At 42.0% G+C, this 19,629-nt stretch overlaps 1 protein-coding gene across 3 annotated transcripts in view; it reads right to left on the bottom strand.

The window, feature by feature from the left end:
• The window catches only part of GPM6B (glycoprotein M6B), a 170,521-nt gene extending 157,111 nt beyond the window's left edge, over window positions 1-13,410 (bottom strand). For 2 of the 3 annotated variants that reach the window (XM_003917418.3, XM_009197217.2), the window contains exon 1: window positions 13,104-13,410. In XM_003917418.3, coding sequence (XP_003917467.1) covers window positions 13,104-13,107 — 4 coding nt within the window. In that variant the 5' untranslated portion in view covers window positions 13,108-13,410. The remainder of the gene's footprint in view (window positions 1-13,103) is intronic. The other variant, XM_009197215.2, reaches the window with a different exon arrangement.
• Between the last annotated feature and the right edge of the window lie 6,219 nt (window positions 13,411-19,629).

Raw genomic sequence — 19,629 nt, 5'->3', positions numbered from 1 at the left:
CACCTCTATTTCCCAAGTAGCTGGAACTATAGGCAGGCGCCACCATATCTGGCTTTTTTTTTTTTTTCTCTCTCTCTCTCTCTGTAGAGATGGGGTCTCGCTATGTTGCTCAAACTCCTGGCCCCAAGTGATCCTCCTGCCTTGGCCTCCCAAAGCACTGGGATTACCTTACATTTTACCTTTAAAAAATGCCACAAAAACTATGAGGGACCTTGAAATATAATTTTTAAAGGTATGCAAAAACATTATCTTGGGGTACAAAAGAAAATCTAAATGTTTGAAGAGACATACCATATACACAAATGAAAGACTTAACATAGTAAATACATTGACTGTCATGAAATTATTCTGGCCAGGCGCTGTGGCTCACGCCTGTAATCCCAGCACTTTGGGAGGCCAAGGCGGGCAGATCACGAGGTCAGGAAATTGAGACCATCCTAGCTAACACGGTGAAACCCCATCTCTACTAAAAATACAAAAAAGTTAGCCAGGCTTGGTGGCGGGCACCTGTAGTCCCAGCTACTCCAGAGGCTGAGGCAGGAGAATGGCGTGAACCCGGGAGGCAGAGCTTGCAGTTAGCCGAGATCGCGCCACTGCACTCCAGCCTGGGCAACAGAGTAAGACTCCGTCTCAAAAAAAAAAAAAAAAAAAAAAGAATTCTTCTATAAATTCACTGCAACTCCACTCAAAATCCTGACAGGGATGTTTGTGGAGCATGAAAAGCTGATTCCAAAAGCAAAGGATCAAGAATAGGTCAGATACTTTTAAAGACGAGCAAAAGGAGAAAATTTCTCCTAAGAGATAGCCAGGTTTATTCTAAATCTATAGTAATGAAGACAGTGTAACAATATCTCAAAGATGCCAAAACAGATCAAGGAACAGAATGAAGTCCATAGATGTACTCACACATATAGTAGAGAAGTACAGATATAGATATTATCGGGGGGAAAAAGTGAATTATTAAGTGCATGGTATTTCTGTATAGGAAATAAACAATTTTTAAAAATATCTTTCTATCTAAAACTATACCAAAAAATAGAATCCCAATGGAATAAAGACTGAAAAGTGAAAAGCCTGATTTTAGAAAAACTTTCTTGTAGAAAATACTGACGATTAGAAGAACATTTTCATGACTTTGGGGAAACAATTTTGAAACAAGGCAAAGATAAAAAGCACGAGTCATAAAAAATTAAAGGAAAAGACTGATAATTAGGACTTTATTATAATAAAAAAGATTTAGTACAACAAAAGATGTATTCAACAAAGTTAAAAGATAAGCCATAGAGAGGAAGATGATATTGAAAACACATTTTAACTAAGGATTAGTATACAGAAGTCATAAAGAACTACTACAAATCAAGACAAATACAAATAAGGATCTAAATGGAAGAGAAAACCCAAAGGGCCAATAACCTACACAAAACTTTCAACCTCTCTAGAGAAATTCAACATAAAAAAAACAATGAAATATCACTTCATACCTATCAGATATTTGAAAAAATAAACAACGTGACAATATCAAATGCTGGTAAAAATACAGAGAAGCTAGAATGCTCATTCACTCCTGGTGGGAGTATAAACTGATACCACTACTTGACAAGCAGTGGTAACACCACACGATTTAAAACTAGTTCCGTGTGGTGACAAAGCATTCATTTTGCTGACTGCATCATTTACTCTGGTTAAGAAGATAACAAAGTTCCTCACTGAAAGAACACAGGCAAAGTATTATTGTGTTAAGTCCAAACAAATGAGAAGAAAAGTCAACTGGCAAACCACAATTTCCTACGTAGTTCCATTTTCAGGATGAAAACCAGAAATCATCCCAGGCCTTTGGTCCTTTTTCCACACCTCTACTCCATTTGGAATATCCACTAGCCAAAGATTCACTAACTACTGATAATTCAAATAATTCCTAAAATTTCACCTTCTACAGGAAACTAATTGGAAGGAGGCAGGCCTCAACATCTATTACATCCTTAAGCCCTGAAGTTAGCAAGCATTCACGTTGATCAAATCCTGAATAGATATGCAACACCTACAGCTTTGTCTTCATTCACAACTCCTCAAAATGTACTTTCCATTTCTGAAGGAGATAATGGGGACACTTTATCTTTGTAATCTCTCCAGTTGTATACAGGTTTTCATGTATCTATCTCATCTTTCATAAAGGATTTTCAAAGTCCTTCTCACAGCTGCTATGTCAATGCTTTAGAGGGTAGGAAACAATGATATGTGTACTCCCTAGTACGGTTTTACACATGAAGGCATTTAATAAATGCTTTTAAACCATAATGGTTTAGAAGCGGATCTCTTTTCCAGACAGAAAACATCCTTCTGTTTCAAAATAATGTTATCAAATGTTGAGCAAGACACACCAGACATGAGAGTTCATACTGTATTATTCTATTTATATAAAGTGCAAAGCTCTGCTGACAGAAACTAGGGGTGATTAGACTTCATCGGGTATATCTGTAAGGCAACTTGAGGAGGCTTCTAAGGGGCTGGTAATGTTCTGTTTATTAATCTAACTGCTGGTTACATTTATAAAAACTCATTAAGCTGTACACATGATTCACCCACTTTTCGTGTATACATATTATACTTCAATAACAATTTTTAATGATTTTGTAATATTTGTGCCGCTTACAAAACATCTAAAAATATTTGTGACATCATATAATAGAGCTCAAAACAGTTTTTAGTAAACTGGTACAATGGCTTTGCAAAATGGTAATAATTCATAGGATGGAAATTAATCCCTTTAAGGTCCCAAATTCTTTTTAATTACCATGGAAACTGTCAGAATATGCCAAATGAGAAAACAAAAACGAAAATATAAAGTACTGCATCAAATCAAGTTATCTTAAGAGCTTGACTTACATTGCTAATTAAATCTCCATTCTTTGCCCATTATGTGAAGGAACAGATGCCTGAATCTGAGCGCCCATCTTAAAATGCACCATTTAAACATTCTTTTCAGGAAGACATTGTGAAACATTTCTAAATCTAAAACAGTGACCCAATGCACATACAATATAGCAGATTTTCTAGGCTCCTTCTGACCCTCACTTCCAATGTTCTTGTTCTTTTTACGCTGGAACTATTTTGCAAGTATGGTCAGATGTCTCAGAAAACACTGACTTATGGTCTCCATTTGCAGGGAGGAGTCTAGGTTGTGGGGGCTGGGATGTAGGAATGGCAGAGAGATCAGTGGCTATAGAAAACAGATCTCTAAACAAGGGGGAAATCAGTCCTTTCTCTTCCAACTCCTGCATCTCTCAAACACATGAACAAACGTAATGAAGACATGACTAAGGACGGAACGTGCAGGAAGGATGCCTTAAAGGCTTAATCTGGGTAGATTTGATTACAGCTAAGAAGATGAATTCTAAATTTGGAAAGGCCATCAAGGTAACTAAGGATGTCACTAGATCCTTCATGTCTTTCCACTTAATGAGGAGAACAAAAGATGATGAAAACTATTTTAGTAAGCAAAGGATCTTCACAGATTCAGTCCTTTCAGAGATAAGGTGCACTAATCATTAGAACAAGTTACCAAGGAAAGCCAGGCACACTATTTCCCCAGAAGGTTGGCCTCATTATCGAGATGGTTTAGACATGATTTTACTCCAAGGAAGAAAGACTTAGGTGGTCTGCAAAGCTCCCCATTATATCTCCAGATTCTCTGATGATGTAAGAAAAAGATAAAATAAATAAATAAAACTTCCTTCAACTAAAAAAAAAAATCAAGCATTCCTTTTGGAAGGAAAAACCTTTTAAATGAGAAATCCTCCCATTCTGTAGATGTGCTCAACCAAGTTCTCAACAACGCTACTACTCAGATTTTATGATATTGTGAGAAACAAAAGGTTTTCAATCCCTCTTACCCTTTAAGTAGTGGTTCTCAATATGGTGCTCCCCTCCTCCCTCCCTGGGTTATGTGGCAATGTCTGGAGACATTTTTGGTTGTTACAACTAGAGGACTGTTGCAACATGTAGTATATAGAGAACACAGATGCTGCAAAACACTCTACAATGCACAGGACAGCCCTCATACTCCCCCAACAAAGAATCATCCAGCCCAAAATGTCAATAGTGCTGAGGTTGAGAAACCCTGCTCTAGAAGTATACTTAAAAGTGAAGATAAAAGGACTTCTTTTATTTTAGTATCTATCTCCAGTTGGTCCAAAGAAGAAAATATAATTTAACAGTCCTACAAAAACTAAACAAATAAATACCCAAGCAAATACTAAACTCAACTCAAGATCTATTCGAACTCAAGATTGTTTATAATAGATCTTGTTATACCAAGTTCAAATATACCGAATTATATACAGCCATTAAGAGTAAAATTCCAAAGATCAGGTTGAAATACTTTTGGCAGATTTTATTTTTTTTCTAACCAAGCAAGCAATTCTTATTTTTAGATACTTAAATTCTACTTTTGATTACTAGAAAACATACTCTTTTTTCATTACGTGGTCAACTTACCTATCAGATATAATTATTACATGTAAGTATCAAGCTATTAAAATAAATTTTAGAAATATTGATCAAGAAAAATAATAAGAATACCAATTACCTACACCACTAGAAATGAGCAAGGGAGGCCAGGCGCGGTGGCTCACACCTATAATCCCAGCACTTTGGGAGGCCGAAGTGGGCGGATCATGAGGTCAGGGGATTAAGACCATCCTGGCTAACACGGTGAAACCCCGTCTCTACTAAAAATACAAAAAAAATAGTCAGGCATGGTGGTGGGCACCTGTAGTCCCAGCTACTCGGGAGACTGAGGCAGGAGAATGGCGTGAACCAGGGAGGTGGAGCTTGCAGTGAGCCGAGATTGCGCCACTGCACTCCAGCCTGGGCGACAGAGTGAGACTCCGTCTCAAAAAAAACAAAAACAAAAACAAACAAAAAGAAACGAACAAGGGAACATCACTACAGATCCTATAGATAACAGGATTAAACAGATAATACAAAATATTTGAACAACTTTATGCCAACAAATAACTTAGATAAAATGGACAAAGCCCTTGAAAACCACAATTTACCAAAATTGAAACAAAGAGAAAGTCTGACTATTCCTCTGCTAAAGAAATACACTTCATAACTTAAACATTTCTACAAAGAAAACTCCAGACCCAACTGGCTTCACTGGTAAATTCTTGCAAATATTTAAGAAAAAAAAAAAAAAAATGGCTGGGCACAGTGGCTCACACCTGTAATCCCACCACTTTGGGAGGCTGAGGCGGGCAGATCACCTGAGGTCAGTAGCTCAAGACTAGCCTGGCCAACATGGTGAAATCTGTCTCTACTAAAAATACAAAAAATTAGCCAGGCATGGTGGTGCATACCTGTAATCCCAGTTACTTTGGAGGCTGAGACAGGAGAATCGCTTGAACCCAAGAGGCCAAGGTTGCAGTGAGCTGAGATCACACCATTGCACTTCAGCCTGGGTGCCAGATCTAGACTCTGTCTCATAAAAACAAAAACAAAACAACAACAACAACAAATCCCACTTTTAAAATTAATAATCCGGCCAGGCACAGTGGCTCATGCCTGTAATCCCAGCACTTCAGGAGGCCGAGGCGGGTGGATCACAAGGTTAGGAGATGGAGACCATCCTGGTGAACATGGTGAAACCCTGTCTCTACTAAAAATACAAAAAACTAGCCAGGTGTGGTGGTGGGTGCCTGTAGTCCCAGCTACTCGGGAGACCGAGGCAGGAGAATGGTATGAACCCGGAAGGTGGAGCTTGCAGTGAGCCAAGATCACGTCACTGCACTCCAGCCTGGGTGACACAGCGAGATTCCATCTCAAAAAAAAGTAAAAAAAATTAATAATCGAGTAAACAGACACAGAAGTTGGTTCTGTTCCAATCCTCAACCCCTCTGGAGTCACACCAAAGATCAACCCAATATCATTCCATCCCAGAAAACTAATACTTCCCTTCCTTCTCTCTTTCAAGAGAGATTAGACAATGGACTAGATTTAAAACATTTTTGTAAGAATCATTTATATGTATCCATTTGTAATCAACTAAAACTCATTACTCCCATCTGGCTTTCAGTTCCCTGACCAAATCGTATTTCCTACTCTCTCCCATACCTACTCTCTGCTATGGCCAGGCCAGTTTCTTCAGAATTCCCCCAATAAACCTTGCTCACTCATGCCTCTCTTTCATGGGTTATTCTAATCCCTTCCACCTTTCTCAACACTCCTCAAATCTAAGTCTCCACTGGAAACTTCATATAAGCCACAAGGTTTTACCTTTATCAGAACTCCTTCCAAACTTTTATCTGGAATTTTACAGTTAGACACAAATGATTCTCTCAGTGGGTTTCTTTTATCCCCTTGGGGAGACCATCATTTCCCTCCAGCTGCCATGTGCCTGCTTAAAATCCCTTCCTGATTCTCTGTGACCAACAGGGTAATGACCAAATTATTTCCTGGTACTTTACAATCTGGCCTCAGCTCTCCCCACTCCCCTACATTGAGGCCATTCCCAACTCAACATACCCACACAGCAGCCTCTGCCATGGCTCCTGCTTTTACACATTTGTATCCAGGGCCTGGAACATCCTCTCCCACACATGTGGACACCCTGACCCCCATCTTCCTGTTCATCTTTGAAGACTCTCAGATCTAAAGTAACTTCCTCCCTAGGGAATCCCTGTTTGAAATACCACCTTCCACCTTTTTTCCTCAGACAGATCTTTTTCCTACAGGATCTTGTACTTTTATTATAGCTGTTTATCTGCCTTTCAGAAATGACTGTGGTTATTTGAGAACAGAGTCTTATTTTTCGCTTCAAAACTTAGCACAGTACTTGGCTCATCTGAACAGGACTCTGAATGCTCGCTGAGTGAGCAGCTGTCCAATATTCCCCCGAGAGCCCCATGGTGATGGGCATGTGACAGGAATTCAAAGGCTTAGAGACTGGCACATGCTAGTTGCATGACATTGTGGTAGGTACTCGTTTAACCCTAATACACATGGCGAGGATGGAAACACAAAGCTGCCGTTGAGTTTTAATCATCAGGGCAATAATGAGTTTCACTGAAACAAGGCCTTCCACCCCAATCTTTCCAGAACTTCAAAAACCTGACCAGAAGGAAGTACTTTTCACCAGAGAAAGTAAAGTATTTTATAGCATCAGAAGAAAAAAAACTCAAAGCTCAAGGCAAAAAAAGCTAATGAAAGAACATCCAAACTGCTCTTTCAATTGTTTTTGTGTCTGTGTATGCCTGGCAGCAATCAAATTACTTATAAATAGCAACTTCAAGCTCTGAAATTGTTATTCTGTGATAAAAGTATTAATATTATTAAAGAACAATAATTTATGTAATTTACCCTATTTAATTTAGCATAGTTTACCAGAGTTTGCAGTACATAAATGTTCATTTAAATACCTTGAAATCTATCATTTTAATGTTGATAGACCTTAATAAAATGCATACGAATCCTCATTTTTTAAACATTTGTGGAACACCTACAATATGCCGATCATTCCAATGAACACCGGGGTATAACAATGAATAAAACGATTTCTGCTCTTGACAAATTTGGTATTTGAACAGAAAGAGGCATATTAAAAACACTAACATGCCAGCCATCATGTTAAAATTATTAAATGGATGATGATGGCTCAAAATATACCAGATGCTCTCTTACCAATGTTTACCTAAAGGACCCCACCCATCTACCCCGTATCCTCCATTCTTTTTCTAAACCATACTGATCACTGTCCAGAACTTAGGTTCTAGGCTCTTTTCCAATATATCTATGTACTGCTTCTCCCACCAGTAGTGTACTTAAGTCAGTAGTGTTTGTTCCCAAACCTGTTTACACCAGCTGTACTTGTTACTAGAATTATGAAACCTAATTCGATATTACATAAACTAATAAAATGTGAGTGCCAAAAGAGAGAGTTTTTCCTTTCTTTGAAAACCAGGTTGATTACTTTGGAGAGTCTTAACAAAAATGAGTCACTTGAGAAAACAGTTGCAAAAGTAAGTATGGGCAAATTTAGAGGTTTAAGGGGAGTGGGGTAGGTGATATAAAGGGATTCTGCCCAGAGACTGGTTCCCAATGCCTTTAAGTTTTCATTCTACTTTAATGTAAGAATCTGAAGCTGAAAATCAGAAGCCAATGAATTTTGGCTGTGATTTACATAAGAAAGACTTCTAGGAACTCCAATCAGGTCCTTGCACTCAAAGCAAAGGGCTTGACTCTACAATAAAATATCAGCAAATTAATGTTTAAACAAAATGTTTAGGATACATGTGGTACTTTTTATGATTCATCCCTTTGGCCTTTTCAATAAACCATCCAGGTGCTTGGTCCTGGATGTAGCAGATAAGAGTGTTTTCTTATTCTTTTTTTTTTTTTTTTGAGACGGAGTCTCGCTCTGTCGCCCAGGCTGGAGTGCATTGGCCAGATCTCAGCTCACTGCAAGCTCCGCCTCCCGGGTTCACGCCATTCTCCTGCCTCAGGCTCCCGAGTAGCTACTTTTTTTGTACTTTTTAGTAGAGACGGGGTTTCACCGTGTTCGCCAGGATGGTCTCGATCTCCTGACCTCGTGATCCGCCCGTCTCGGCCTCCCAAAGTGCTGGGATTACAGGCTTGAGCCACCGCGCCCGGCCGATAAGAGTGTTTTCTAAGAAGCCCTTGGAGAAGCCAAGCGGTATGGTCAACAGCTTTTGGTAGAACAAAAACATAATAAAGAATTAATGATTTCTTGTTTGTCACAAACGGTACTCCGTGGTATTCGACTATGAGGTTTACTTAAAATGTCGGTTTGTGTCCCGATATTAAAAGGGAGCTCTCTCCAAGATCCAAGGGTGGGCTCCTTACTAAATCTTTAGACTCAGAGGGAGGGAAGCTAGCATATTCTGGGATTACTTCCTGCCCAGTTATTCATCAGGATTCCATTCCTTTGTGTCTCCCACTGCATCTGAATTCCTGAGCAAGCTTCCAGAACCAAGCATTGCATGTATGGGTCTTCAGCGTGCTTCTTTCTGAGTGCAGCCTCTGAGAGTGGCTGGAGCCTGGATGTCGGGGAAGAAAGGGATTCAAGGAGAAGAGGTCAGGAGAAGCTAAAGCTGGAAGTGTTAAAGAGGGAGAACATTATAGCTTCCTCCACCAGTTCCCTCAGAGAAGAGTCAATCATACTGGAAGCATGCACATCGAAGACGCCAGCATTTAACCCAACTACAGATGACACTTCTGATGCGGGCTTCATGCATTCAAGTAGTGTTTAGACCATCAGGGAGCTGTTTTCTCATGTTTTTCAAGCATAACATTACTCTCTCATTTCTTTTTTCTAAATTACATACTGGTTGACCTGTAAAGACCCAAACAAATAATTTCATCAAATTCTTTTATTTTATAGTAAACTAAAGTTAAGAAGAGAAAATGATTTACCCAAGATCACACAGCAAGCTAGTGGGCAAGCTGGGGCAGGCACCAGGGCTTCTCTGCTTAACAGCCTTCTTTGCTTCCTGGCTCCAGGAACCAGGAGCACGAGCACCCCCTGGGATCTTGTCAGAAATGCAGAAACTCAGGCCCCACCCAGGCCCACTGAATCAGACACTGCTTTTTTCACAAGATTGCTAGATGATCTGTACACATATTAAAAAGAACGGCTCTAGACCAAAATTTTTAAAATGCTATTTAGTGAAATTATTGGCATTTAAATATATAATCCTTATAAAAACTTCCTTACCACAAAATGGGTCAAAACAATTATTTCAATATTTTGTTGTATCTGATCATTTTGTATACAGTTTCCATTTAAAATTATAGGCAATTGGCCACTCACAGTGGCTCACGCCTGTAATCCCAACACTTTGGGAAGCAGAGGAGGGAGGATCCCTTGAGGCCAGGAGTTTGAGACCAGCTTGGGCACCATAGCAATACCCTATCTCTACAAAAAAAAAAGTAAAGCTTAGTTGGGCACGGTGACACGTGCCTATAGTCCCAGCTACTTGGGAGGCTGAGGTGGGACGACTGCTTGAGCCCAGGAGTTCCAGGCCACAGTGAGTTATTACATCAGGCCACTGCAGTACAGCATGGACAGAGTGAGAACCTGTCTCCAAAAGATAAATAAATAAAAATAAAATTATAGGCAAAGAAACAAAATCAGCATTTCTCTCTGGATACATACGCCATATTAAAGCAGGATGGATATTCCACAAATGCCTTATAAGAGGTTATTACATGGAATTCACTTAGTTGCTATGTCTTCAGGCCTATGAACAAGGTTAACAGAATCAAAATTCTGTTGGGCAATGCAAGTTCCTATCAGATAAAACCAGAGTTAACACTGAAGGGTGTGTGTGTGTGTGTGTGTGTCCATGTGTTGTGTGTGTGCACACTCACTCACCTTCACAATATGTGCAGCCAAACATGGAACCCTTCAGCCAGAGAAATAATTAGTTTCAACACACTCATTTAGGTAGCATACTGCATACACAATACAGCAACATCTCATTGTGCAAAACAACCAAAGTTACTGAACAGTCAAATACACTTCAAACATCAGTTGGCTCATTCCATTTACCTGAACCCTCCAGAAGACACAAATCCATAGAGACAGAAAGGTTAGTGGTTGCCAGGGGCTGGGGGGAGAAGAGAGTAAGGAGTGACTGCTAAATGGGTACAAGATTTCTTTTTGGGGTTGATGACAATGTTCTAACATTAGATAGTAGCGATGGCTGCACAAATCTGAATATACTAAAGACTTGTATACTTAAATGTGTGAATTGTATGATATGTGAATTATATCTTAAGGCTATAAAAAAACTGGCTTAACAATTAAAACCCATGTTTTCTTTCAAGATGTAATGAAAAGTGAAATTATACATACCACCACTACTCATTATTTTATTTTTAGTTTAAAGATTGTAAATACCTTAAAATTTGAGTCTGAAGGGACTTTTATTTCTACAAACCTCATTTATTTTACCAGTAAATTAACTGATCCAGGTTAAGGAACTAATTGTATTAAGAACCAAAGTCCCGACTTAATGGGCCAATGGTCAGAATTTTCCCAACGTTAAATCATTTCAATTAAAACATTCATAAGAGGATGTACGGTAATCAAATACATCTGGAAAAATAAAACCAGTTCATGGCCCTGTGGTGTATTTACTAACAGTCTACCAAAGGAAATCAGTATGTTTCCTTTTTTATATGAAGGGAACTTTCTTTTTAATGTAAAAACTAAAACCAAAACCAAGGATACTGCCAGAACCAGTGAAGTATGCACAAATTAACATAAATTGGCAATTGAAGTGTGGAGCCAACAATTGTCCAAAACACAAAGTACTTCCTTAAGAACAGGTCTCTGGCTCTGGCCTTTGCTTCATGAGAACTTCACCCAACTTCCACACCTATTTGAAAATGAAGCCCACCCTACCCCTAAATCAGTCCAAAGTATTGTGAAAGTTATTCTGAAGAAGGTCCCCGTGTGATAATTCCACACTCAAATTCCACGTACAAATCCAAACGCCTAGCGTTAAATTAAAATAAATAACGATTTCAGAAAAAGTAGTTGATGCTTTCCTCAATACCACACGTGTTCGTAACTGCAACATCTTTGGTGGCAATTATCACCAAAGTGATCACAGGCTGAGTAGCAGTCATCCTCCGAGCCTCATTTTGTGTATGAGTCTCATTTAAAACGGAGGTTGAATGGTGTGACTGCTCACATGGGGGACATTAAGAGAAGTAGAAACCGGAGTTACAGGCCACTCAGTTCTGCCCTTTCTAGAAGAATCTTATGCTAGTTCTTGCCTAACTTTTTAGAAAGAAATTTTCCTGTTGGATTTGGTGGGCCTTACCTCCTTTCATATTTTGATCACCTAGTAAATTTTTTAAAAATGTAAACAAGCTTCCTTTGAAATGCAAAAAAGTGCCCCCCTTACTCCTCACCAAAATTTTAATCAGTACAAAATTATCGGCCCCCCACACACACACAATTAATAGCAGAGATAATGTGAAAGAGGGGGATAAATGATTAGGGGGAGGGGAGGAGCGGGCAATCAATTTCCAAGCCCTCACCATTAACCCACAATGGTTAAACCCACTGACGTCCTCGTTAGGAATGCTCTTCACAGTGTTTATGGCTTGTGGCTGGAGTCTGTCACTAGAGAAAGATAACGGAGCAGGAAGAGAAAAACCCTTTCCCAAGCACAGCTGTCACACGTTTCCAGGAGTTCTGCGGAATGAGGTTGATTTCCACAGCACTCCTTACGAGTTTTCCTCCCCATACAGAGTCTCCACTTAACGACATGTTGCTGACGGCAGCATTTCAGGGTGTTAGGAAATGACAAAAAGAATCCTACAGCCGCCTTACACCAGCCTTGGGCCAGGTTGAAGATTTCAGATTTTCACCCTCCGGAGCGGAGCCTTTTGCCGTTGCTAGCCGTTCCCCCGTTGCATTGGAACCCGCTCAGCATACCGTCTCCACCTGCGCCCGGGCCGCATTTTGATAGTTGGAACAAGGGACAAAGAGGAGAGACTCAGCCTCCGTCCCATCCTGTCCCTCTCTTGAAACCACTTTCCTGGTTTCAAGGGTCAAGGTTTCGAAATGAGCTCCCGGAAGACCCCAGGCTTGGGGAACCTGGTGTATGTTTCGCGCGGGCTTAAGGAGAACAGAACCACCGCGGGGCGGGGCGCGGCAAGACTGGACTGGGAGCTCGGGCGACAGGGAGAGCGTCCCGGGAAACAGGCAAGAAGCTACTCTCTACCGGCCCCTTAAAATAAAGCACGAGCCCGGGACGCGCCGTCTGTTCTCTCTGCAACTCCTCCCGGGGACCCCGCTCTTAGGCTCCCGCGAGCTGCACGTGCGGGGTGCAGCCTGGGCGCAGCCGGAGCGGGGACCCACCCTAGGATACAACAGGGAGGCGCACCTGGCCGTTCCGGACACCTGCGCCGCGCCCCTCCCACCTCCAGCGTCCCGGCTTTGTCGCGGAGGTGACCGAGGAGGCGCCACCTGAGCGGGGGAGGGGCGGGACCCTCGGAAGGGCGCGCCCTCCCGGGGCGGGGGCGCGAGACCGTGGCCGTGGCGCGGAGCCAGCGCGCTCGCTTACCCATGGCTGGAGACGGGCGGGAGGGGTGCGGGCTGCGGGCGTTCGGGCTCCCCGGGGACGGGCAGAGCCGGTGGCACAAGTTTGCAGGTCTGGCGGGCACGTGCGCTGACCGGGCTCCTGCGGGCTGCGCTGCGCGGGGCTGGCCGCTGGCTCCTACCTCCCGGCCGGGGTGGGAGCGCGGCGCGGCTCCGCCTGCACTGGGGGCCGGCCGCGCGGAGAGGGGCCCTGACGTCAGCGCCGGGGGCTTTGTGCGCCCGGAGCTAGAGCCCGATTGGGGGCAGCGGGAGCGCGGAGTCTGCAGGCAAAGCCCGCGGCTTCCTCTGGGACCCCCGGGCGAGCGCCGAGGGGCGCGGGAACCCGAAAAGCCAGCGAGGGGGATGGGTAGAGAGGGGAGTGGGCTTCTAGGATCGCGGAGGCGGCCATCCGCGTCCCAGATGAAAACTATTATGGCCGGGGGAGGTTGTGGGGGGCGGGGGGCTTTGAGGTCTTAGCCACACCCATTATATAGATGAAGAAACTGAGGCCCGGGACACTGGACCAAGGACACTTAGTACTTAACAGCGTTGCCTCAATCCACAGTCTCAGTTCCTTTTGTTCAAATACGAGTCGTTACTTAATTCAGTGGGTCTCAACCCTGGCTGCAGAGGAGAAATCAGCTGGGGAGCTTCTGGAAACCGGATTTCATCATGGCCTATGCGGGTGGGACCCAGGCATCTGTTCTTTGAAAGCTTCCCAGGTGATTCCAATGTACATCCAAGGTTGCGAAACATTGACATAAGTAACTTGTAGGTGGCTAATGACAGACACAGGTAGCACCCTCCAATCTAGAGTGGTGCCAGATTTGCTGGTGTCCGTTATCATCCCTTTTGATGCCTGGAAGTCCACCCCTGGAAGGCTCTTGGAGACTTTGCAGACTCGCTCCAGTCAACCATTTCTCCCACTGCTCAGGCCTCGCGCTTGAGCCTTTAAGTGAATTAAATGGTTTAACAGTGTCCAGGGCTTAAATTACTTCTGTCTCCTTAGAGAAGAATTTTCCTGTCTCCAAAGGAATCAGAAGTCGTGAGACCCTTGCAGTTTTTGTAGGACTAACGCTTTCTGTGACATTTCTGAGCCTGATATTCCTCCCTGATATTTTTTGTTGTGTTCTTTTATCGTTCTGAAAATACATCATGTTATTTGAACAGAGGGTTACATAAACAGTGACAATAGATAGTACACTTAAGGGACATTTAAGTCAAAAGAGAGGCTTCAGGACTGAGAAAGGGTGGAGGAGGCAAACATTTCATCTTTTGAAATTTATTGGATTAGGAAAGATTTTATCAAGGCAGAGCTCTAGAAAGCCTAATAATATTTTACATGAAAGGACAGAGATTTGTGCTAGGCGGATCAGTGGCTCATTTTCACCATCCCACAGGAATAGTCATTTCTAACCAATCTTCATGCAGTAATAAAACAGCAGGGAGCTCATAGGTGTAACTTGTTGTCCTGTTAAGAGAAAGTAATCCATTTGCGCCATTCCTGAGTGCAAGTGTATGTAGGAATCCAACAATAACTGAGGCTGCCTGTAAGGGGGAGAAAGACAAAGGTGGACTGGGTGAGAGCAATGAGGAATTCATGCTATTCATGCTAAGTCCTAGTTGAGGGAAGGGTGAGTTTGGTCGGTTCCTACATCTTGAGGGGTTCCTAGGAGACCCTGAAAACAGAAGGGAACTCGGGCATGACCATCTGAAATAGTACTTTGGCAAGACATGACCTTAATGACCCTCTCTGGAAAGAAGAACTGTAAGGTTTTGTGTACTGAGATGAAAGTAAACTCTTTGGTCTACTTTCTGTCATTCCCTAGAAGTCTTAGGTTCCTCCCCGCCCCCCCACCAAAGAAAAGAAAGAACAGCTGTGTAAATATTGGAGCTAGCCACAATGGATGCTGTGATAAAAAACTGAGTTCTAACAATTGTGTATACAATGTCAGGGGAAAGCCACATTTTAATAGAAAATTTTCCTCACTTTGTAAGTGTCATGGATTGATTTCAACAAGCAATTGTCCCTGAAACCCATATGAAAAAAAATAGCATTTGGGAAATTAGCGAAGGCTACTATAGAAAAATGCAGATAATGGCTAGTTAGTATATTTCACTTCACTATCTATCATTCAAAGAAATGCTATCTTAAAATAATAAACCATTTTTCTCAAGAAACTGAAGTCTTTAAAAATTAAAGCAAGACTACACTGCAGGTGGGTGAGTCAATTGGTCAAGCTTTTCTGGAAAGCCATTTGGCTGTACTACCAAGAGAATTAAAAATATTCACAGCCTCTGACCTAATAATCCCTCTTCTGGGACTCTCTCCTAAGTAAATAACAACTGTTTTGGTCAAAATTAATGTGAAAGGAGGTTTATTGCAGAGTGAGATGTAATAGCAAAAAATCAACAAAACAAAACCAAAAAAAAAAAAAAAAAAAGCAACAGTTGCTCAACAGAAGGGAATTAGTTATATAAATGATTGTCGACCTAGTTCAGGGGTTCTTGACTGGGAGCAATTTCGCCCCCCAGGAGACATTTAGCAGTGTCTGGAGAGAGTTTTGGTTGTCACAACTGGGGTTAGGGTCGGGGGCTTACTGGCATCCAGTGGGTAGGGGTCAGGGATGCAGCTCAATGTCCCACAGTGCAGAGGACAGCTCCCCTCCCCACAACAAAGAATGATCTGGCCCCAGATGTCAATAGTGCCGAGGTTGAGAAACCCTGATCTGTATGATCGGATATCATGTAGCCTTGTTTGCAAAGAATTATGTGGAAAAATGCTCAGAGATGTTTTAAAAGCCAAATAAAAAGCTGAATATACAACATAATCCTAGTCGTGTTAGTATATACGTGTGTGTGTGTGTGTATGTGTGTGTGTGTGTATTGAAAAACACAAAGAAAATACACTGTGGTAGGGACTATTACTTTTTCGACATTTTTTTCCTATCTGGCCACACAGCCAGATTCCATTTTTCCTTAACTCCTTAACAGTTAAATGGGTCTACCTGATTGAGTTCTAGCCAAAGAGGTCAGAGGTGAGGTCCACCACTTCCGAGCTTATCCCTAAAACCTTAAACATATTGCTTCTACATGCTTTCCTCTTCTCCCAGCAGGAATGTGATGTTGACCCCTAGGGTGCTTTTGGAAGCCATGGGTTGAAGTTGAAATTGTCTTATCAGCCTAGGTCACTGAATGACTGCCTCCGTCCTCCTCCACACACTGACAATTTGTAACTGACTTGGACATGTTTGTGACCCAGAAATAAACTGCTGTTATGTTTGAGCCATTATGTATTTTGGGACTTATTTGTTATAACAGCAACCCAACCCTAACTAATATATCCATATATTCACTTCTACCAAAATATTAACAGGGTTTGTCTCTGGGATGTGAGATTAATGGAATTGTTAGTTTTATTTTTATATCTTGTTGTGTTTTCCTGGACTTCTATAATGAGCAAGAATTACTTTTATGAGGAAAACACAGGTATACCTTACTCCACAGTAGATACAATCTTCTAATAATTTGATTTTAAACTATCAATAAAATCATATTTCCAACTGATTTTTAAAATTTGACTGAGGGGCCAGATGCAGTGGCTCATGCCTGTAATCCCAACACTTTGAGAGGCTGAGGCGGGAGGATCACTTGAGCCCAAGAGTTCAAGAACAGCCTGGGCAACATAGATTGAGACCCTGTCTCTGCAAAAACAAAAAAGTTAGCCAGGCATGGTGGTGCACTCCTGTAGTCCTAGCTACTTGGGAGGCTGTGGTGAGAGGAACGCTTGAGCCTGGGAGGCAGAGGCTGCAGTGAGTTATGACGGTGTCATTGTACTTGAGCCTGGGCAACAGAGCGAGACCCTGTCTCTAAAAAACAAAACAAAACAAAGTTTGAGGTTTAGCAGACCTTCAATACCTCATCTAAGAGTACAAAATAATTATAAACCATAAGGATGCATTTTGTCTGTTCCAATCTTTTTTTTTTTTTCAAGATGGAGTCTTTTCTTTTCTTTTTGAGACAGAGTCTTACTCTGTTGCCCAGGCTGGAGTGCAATGGCATGGTCTCAGCTCACTGCAACCTCCACCTCCTGGGTTCACGTGATTCTCCTGCCTCAGCCTCCCAAGTAGCTGGGATTACAGGTGCACACCACCACAGCCTGGCTAATTTTTTGTATTTTTAGTAGAGACGGGGTTTCACTACGTTGGCCAGACTGGTCTCGAACTCCTGACCTCATGATCCGCCCTCCTCGGCCTCCCAAAGTCCTGGGATTACAGGTGTGAGCCACTGTGCCCAGCCTGTTCCAATCTTTTTTATCCAGCTTTGTTGAAGTGTAATTGATAAATTAAAATTGTATATATTTACCATGTATAATGAGATGTTTTGATATGTGTATACATTGTAAAATGATTATCACGATCAAGTTAATTAACATCTATCGCCTCATCTAGTTATTTCTCTGTGTGTGTGTATGTGTGTGGTGAAAACATTCAAGACCTACTCTCTTAGGCCAGGCGCAGTGGCTCACGCCTGTAATCCCAGCACTTTGGGAAGCCAAGGCGGGTGGATCACTTGAGTCCAAGAGTTCAAGACTAGCCTGGGCAAAATGGCAAAACCCTGTCTCTACAAAAAATAAATAAAAATAAAAAAATTAGCCAGGCATGGTGGTGCACACCTATAATCCTAGCTACTCGGGAGGCTGAGGCATGAGAATCACTTTAGCCTGGGAGGCGGAGGTTGCAGTGAGCTGAGATTGCACCAGCCTGGGTGACAGAGTGAGATCCTGTCCAAAAACAAACAACAACCTACACTCTTAGCAATTTTCAAGTATATAATACAGTGATATTAACTATAGTCTTTTGGGGAACATTTACTCACTTGTGTGCCTCACTCCTTCCTGTTTCATAAGCACTCAGGGATCTTGTCTCTCTTGCTTACTCTAGTTCCTTTCTCAGCATATATATATATTTATATTTATTTATTTATTTTTTTGACAGAGTCTTGCTCTGTCACCCAGGCTGGAGTGCAGTGGCACGATCTCAGCTCACTGCAACCTCTGCCTCCCAGGTTCACGCCATTCTCCTGCCTCAGCCTCCTGAGTAGCTGGAATACAGGCGCCCGCCACCATGCCTGGCTAATTTTTTTTGTATTTTTAGTAGAGACAGGGTTTCACCGTGTTAGCCAGGATGGTCTCCATCTCCTGACCTAGTGATCCGCCCGCCTCGGCCTCCCAAAGTGCTAGGATTACAGGCTTGAGCTATTGCGCCCAGCCCGGTTTATATCCTTCACAGACTTATCTCCTGTCTCTCAGCAAGACGGCTACTTTCTCAAGCCAATGGGAGGTCCATGAACTGGTCACCTATGGACAAAATGAAAAAAGACAGCTCCATTTGTACAACTAAATGAAAATGTTAGCAAACCTTGGCAATGTAAAAGTGTAGCTGACACAAAGTGGAACATGGGAGAATATGAATGGAAAAGCAGCATCACAGATCAGTGATTGCCAGAGGTTAGTGGGGAGGGAGGGATGAGTAGGCAGAGCACAGAGGATTTTCAGGGCAGTGTAACCACTCTGTATGATACTACCGTGGTAGATCCACGTCATTATATATTTGCCAAAACCCGCAGAATATACAACCCCAAGAGTGAACCCTGATGTAAACTATGGACTTTGGGCAAAGTGATGTGTCAGTGTAGATCCATTCATTGTAACAACTCTCCTACTCTGATGCAGAATATCGATAGTGGGGGAAGCTATGCATGGCAGAGCAGGGGGTCTCTGAGAACTGTTCGTACACCGCTCAGTTTTACTGTGAATCTAAAACTGCTCTGAAAAACATGAAGTGCTTTGTAAAAAAAGCAACATCACTAATATCCTCAGCTTCTCAAGTGGAGGTCAAAAGATACTGTCAAAATTTGATTGAAAATAGAGATTTGGGAGGAGGGCTAATGTAAGTAACATAAATCTTCATCTTTTATGTCAGGGAGTTAGTAGATACTGTTTAAAGTTGCTAAGTCAAGAAAGAGAGGACTAAGCATATTTTTTAGACCAGGGCCATTGTTCTCAACCCCATTGGATCTGATGTTGCTTATAAACAAATAGTTGTAATGCCTTTTCTGCACTCCTTAAATCCAAATCAAAGAAAAAGCTCAATATAATTCCTTAACTATGAAGGATAACTGAAAATAATTGCATGCATAGTGTCTATCTTGATGTGTAAGTCCTCAGGTACAATGACAGTGGAAGATGTAATAAAGTCACCAATGAGCAACCTACTTATAGAATCCCCATGAGTGGGACGAAGGCCACCTACAGGGATGTGTTGTTTCGTAATTCAAATACCAAGAGTGGCCTTGCCATCAAAGTCACAATGTTCCAAAATGGAGAACAATTTGGCAAATTTCCCAGCAAAAGAAAGTGCAATCTTCCCTCAATTTACAAGATACTTGCCTCCCTGGAAAAAATCACCTTGTCTTAAAACCATGCGCCAAATATCTCATGTTTATATGTG

This window comes from Papio anubis, chromosome X, assembly GCF_008728515.1.
Source record: "Papio anubis isolate 15944 chromosome X, Panubis1.0, whole genome shotgun sequence".
In the NCBI taxonomy this organism is placed as follows: Eukaryota; Metazoa; Chordata; class Mammalia; order Primates; family Cercopithecidae; genus Papio; species Papio anubis.
This window is presented reverse-complemented; position numbering and strand designations above follow the sequence as displayed.